This window comes from Electrophorus electricus, chromosome 22 (assembly GCF_013358815.1).
Source record: "Electrophorus electricus isolate fEleEle1 chromosome 22, fEleEle1.pri, whole genome shotgun sequence".
In the NCBI taxonomy this organism is placed as follows: Eukaryota; Metazoa; Chordata; class Actinopteri; order Gymnotiformes; family Gymnotidae; genus Electrophorus; species Electrophorus electricus.
Window position 1 is genome coordinate 13363347 of NC_049556.1, and position 3908 is coordinate 13367254.

The 3908-nt window shown below is 47.1% G+C and overlaps 1 protein-coding gene across 1 annotated transcript; it reads right to left on the minus strand.

The window, feature by feature from the left end:
• Positions 1-398: 398 nt before the first annotated feature.
• Positions 399-3633, minus strand: sgms2b (sphingomyelin synthase 2b). The gene is made up of 5 exons (XM_026996492.2): positions 3128-3633; positions 2804-2921; positions 2549-2702; positions 1565-1731; positions 399-584 (listed from the first exon to the last, which is right to left on the minus strand). Exons 1-5 carry the CDS (start codon positions 3631-3633, stop codon positions 399-401), a joined length of 1131 nt encoding a protein of 376 aa, XP_026852293.2.
• Positions 3634-3908: the final 275 nt, after the last annotated feature.

Sequence of the window (3908 nt, forward strand, 5' to 3'; positions counted from 1 at the left end):
ACAGAACAGGGTAGTTAGGGGCAGTTAGGTGGGATGTGATCAAGGCAGTAGAGTTGAATGGATTAGTGAAATTTTGGATTTGTGTGCAATCTTGGTTGGTCTCACACACACACACACACACACACACACACACACACACGTTCCTCTTACAGAATTCACACTCCTCTGGATTGTTGGATCATAGTCTTTGTTTTGCTTTGTTTTTTCAGGCCCTTTTGGTATTTATGCGCGCGCATACACACACACACACACACAGATCTGCATATGCTTTGTCTCTTTCTCTCACACGCACACACACACACACTCTCTCAATCTGTGAAATACTTCTGCGTGACTAAACTCGGCCACATTATGATGTCCAGTGTGCGTGTGCATGTACACATATGCGTGCAGGGCCCTCAGTCTTCCCGGGTACTCTGGACTTTGGAGTACCGCTCAGATGGGCTCTTGGAGAAAGCTGCAGGCAGCGAAATGGGCCAGGAGAAGGTGCAGGGAACCGGGCCGCCGACATTCCTCTCCAAAAACCCAAAGGCGTGGTTCCACCACACTCTGTTCAGGTAGTTGTAAGGAGTGTCTCTGAGAGACTGCGGAGAGAGATGGGTGTTGAAGACCAGGTCAGAGCAAACAAACAAACCGCCAAGCTGTAATCTGCAATTATAATATACTGTTTATACCACACTACTGTAATATAGCAATATTCAATATGTCAGGCACAACACACATACAAACAATCTATTTTGTAAGTTTGATATGCTGTGGTACAGTTTTTTTAAACCTGGCGGCTCTATGGTGTGGTATCAGAAGGAAAGAGATCTGTTTATCTTGTGGTTTGCTATGTTGTGGTACCATACTGAGTGTTTCCTTTGCTGGCCATGGTGTGGTACTAGAGGGAATGGGATTTGTAGTTTGTCTGTACCTGGTTGTTGGCCGTGGTGTGGTACTAGAGGGAATGGGATTTGTAGTTTTTATATTTATCCTGGTTATTGGCCGTGGTGTGGTACTAGAGGGAATGGGATTTGTAGTTTTTCTATTTATCCTGGTTGTTGGCCGTGGTGTGGTACTAGAGGGAATGGGATTTGTAGTTTTTCTATTTATCCTGGTTGTTGGCCGTGGTGTGGTACTAGAGGGAATGGGATTTGTAGTTTTTCTATTTATCCTGGTTGTTGGCCGTGGTGTGGTACTAGAGGGAATGGGATTTGTAGTTTTTCTGTACCTGGTTGTTGGCCGTGGTGTGGTACTAGAGGGAATGGGATTTGTAGTTTTTCTATTTATCCTGGTTGTTGGCCGTGGTGTGGTACTAGAGGGAATGGGATTTGTAGTTTTTCTATTTATCCTGGTTGTTGGCCGTGGTGTGGTACTAGAGGGAATGGGATTTGTAGTTTTTATATTTATCCTGGTTGTTGGCCGTGGTGTGGTACTAGAGGGAATGGGATTTGTAGTTTTTCTGTACCTGGTTGTTGGCCGTGGTGTGGTACTAGAGGGAATGGGATTTGTAGTTTTTCTGTACCTGGTTATTGGCCGTGGTGTGGTACTAGAGGGAATGGGATTTGTAGTTTTTCTGTACCTGGTTGTTGGCCATGGTGTGGTACCAGCAGAAGAGGCGTGAGGTGATGAAGTAGGCTACTACCACGTCCACAGTGTAGTGCTCGTGGGCTAGCAGGATAAAGACCACGCCCACTACACTTAGCAACCAGCAGACCAGGTGATACCACCACAAAGAACGGGGGGAGTCTGCACGATAGCAAGGCAAATTCAGTGAACCTAGGATCCTTTACACACACAAAGCAACTGGTAAAATGCCTTTTGATTTTTCATTAAAATATGTTTAAAACATCTGCTTTAAAGGAAAATTCCAAGAGGTTCTCAAGCACATTATCTTTACACTTTAAAATGTTGGGGTTTCTAAACCGTGTAAAATGCAGCAAAACTGTCAGATCACTGAATCCAATTCCGGTTTATTTCTCAAACAACGGCAGACCAAAAAAACAAAATTTGTTTTAATGAAATCAAGGAGTTGAAGAGTTAGTTGTGTCACTTATAAACGAGTAATTTACTGTATTTCTCAACTATCCTTAACAAAAAAAACATTGATTAACTATATTTAGTTTGATAGTAGTATTATACGCCTCACTGGCCCTCTACTCCACGGGACCCTGCTCGACGGGACCGCCCCACACACCAGCCTGACACAGATGAAGGATCCCATTCTCCTCCTTATCAGCTCTTGGAAGTGCAGCACTGCTGTTGGAGAACACAGTGCTGCACTTGCATCATGATGTCTGAATCCTCGATTCTGGGAATAATTGTTTTACTCTCTGGTTCTATGCTGCGTAGGAGTGATTGTGCGTTTCTGAAGCCTTTTAAAATGCTTTAGAAACGCACAAAAGCACCACAGCTACAGTGTGAAACTGGAAGCTTCAAATATTTGGAATTTTGCAGCCAAGGCTAACAATGTTCACGTGTCTTGCTAGCTAGCTCAGTGTTTAGCGGTGAAGCTCTGACTCAAAACAAAGCACATAAATGATGATGATGATGATGGTTCACTCACACTCTCTGATGAAGAGGAAGGTCAGGGTAAGGATGACGGTGTGTCCACTATACAGAAAGTCTCCACACATGATATGGGAGCCTGTGATGGACAAGCCACCTCCTAAAAACAGCTGCACCACACGGGACAACTTGGCCACTGAGTTATTATAGAGCTGAGAGAGAGAGAGAGCGAGAGCGAGAGAGAGAGATTATGTTTTCCACACATGAATAAATGAATGGTCCACCCTCCCGAGGAGCGGCAGGTGACCCTCACCTTTGGGGCACACTCCATGTGCATGCTGGGAACAGGCAGGGTGGTCACATACATGGTGATGATGCGATACAGATACAGGGTGCCCATCAGGAAGAAGAACCTCCTACCTACGATTGATCTGCACACACACAGTGACGTTTTCCATCAGTCTGCCTGTTAAACTGCAGTGTGTATTTATATCCAACAATTCTGCAAACATGAATAAAAGGTGAGAAGAACTGTGCAACACTCAGTATGGACACGAAGTGCACCAACGTAAAACCATGAGTCAGGTAATGAGGAAGAGCAGAGCAGCGAGAGGAAGAGGAGAACAGCGCCCCTCACTTGTGTTTGAGGAAGAGCCACTGCGTGAGCCAGGCGAAGACCAGGAGCATGCCAATGACCTCGCTCACGCTGAAAGCCCACGCTACCCGCGCCACGTAGTCGAAGAACTTATCCGGCAGTGGGGGGTTGGTCGACTTGTCGGGAACTCTGTCGTTCACGATGGTGATCATAACTGTAGTGAGGAACAGGTTAAGCCCCGCCCACAGGAAGGCCACGCCCGTTTTCCACCACTCGGCTGGCAGGTGCTCCCGCCGGGATTCCTGCACGCGGATGCACACGTAGTCCTGGTTCTTATGCAGAACTCTGGTGAAGCTCCGGGACAGCCGGCACTTCCTGTCAGGGCCCTGCCTGTTGTCATGGCGACCGTCACCAAGCATGCCCCGAGGAGACCGTGGTGGTCTGCTGGGTAGGGTCTGGCGGTGGGAACTGTCCGTAACGGTCACTTCCACGTGGTGGCTATTGCTCTCGCTGTCATGTTCTGATTCAGGAAGCCGAGACGCTGCCATCAGTAGGGTAACACAAACCTTCCTCGGAAACGGCTGTGCTGGCGCCGGCTGTTAGACGTGAATGCCAGTAAAGCATTCAGAAGGACAGGAAGTTCCACCAAAACAGAAATGTCCCTTTTCCTGCGTAAAAGGTGATCTTGTCTAACCTGGCCACAGACAGGCAGGCAGACAGACAGGCAGACAGGCAGACAGACAGGCATTGAGTCATTAGTGGTACAGAGAAGGAACTGAGACAGGGAGGTGAATTCCTTCTTCTTTGATTTTGGTTACACAAC

Bases quoted from the DNA above. Each gene is read 5' to 3' on its own strand.
- sgms2b (XM_026996492.2), bottom strand. From the start codon at position 3,633: ATGGCAGCGTCTCGGCTTCCTGAATCAGAACATGACAGCGAGAGCAAT. The intron at 1,732-2,548 runs GTGAGTGAACCA...GCTATCGTGCAG, and splicing joins CTTCCTCTTCATCAGAGAGT to ACTCCCCCCGTTCTTTGTGG. The intron at 585-1,564 runs GTACAGAAAAAC...CTCTCTCCGCAG, and splicing joins ACACCATGGCCAACAACCAG to TCTCTCAGAGACACTCCTTA.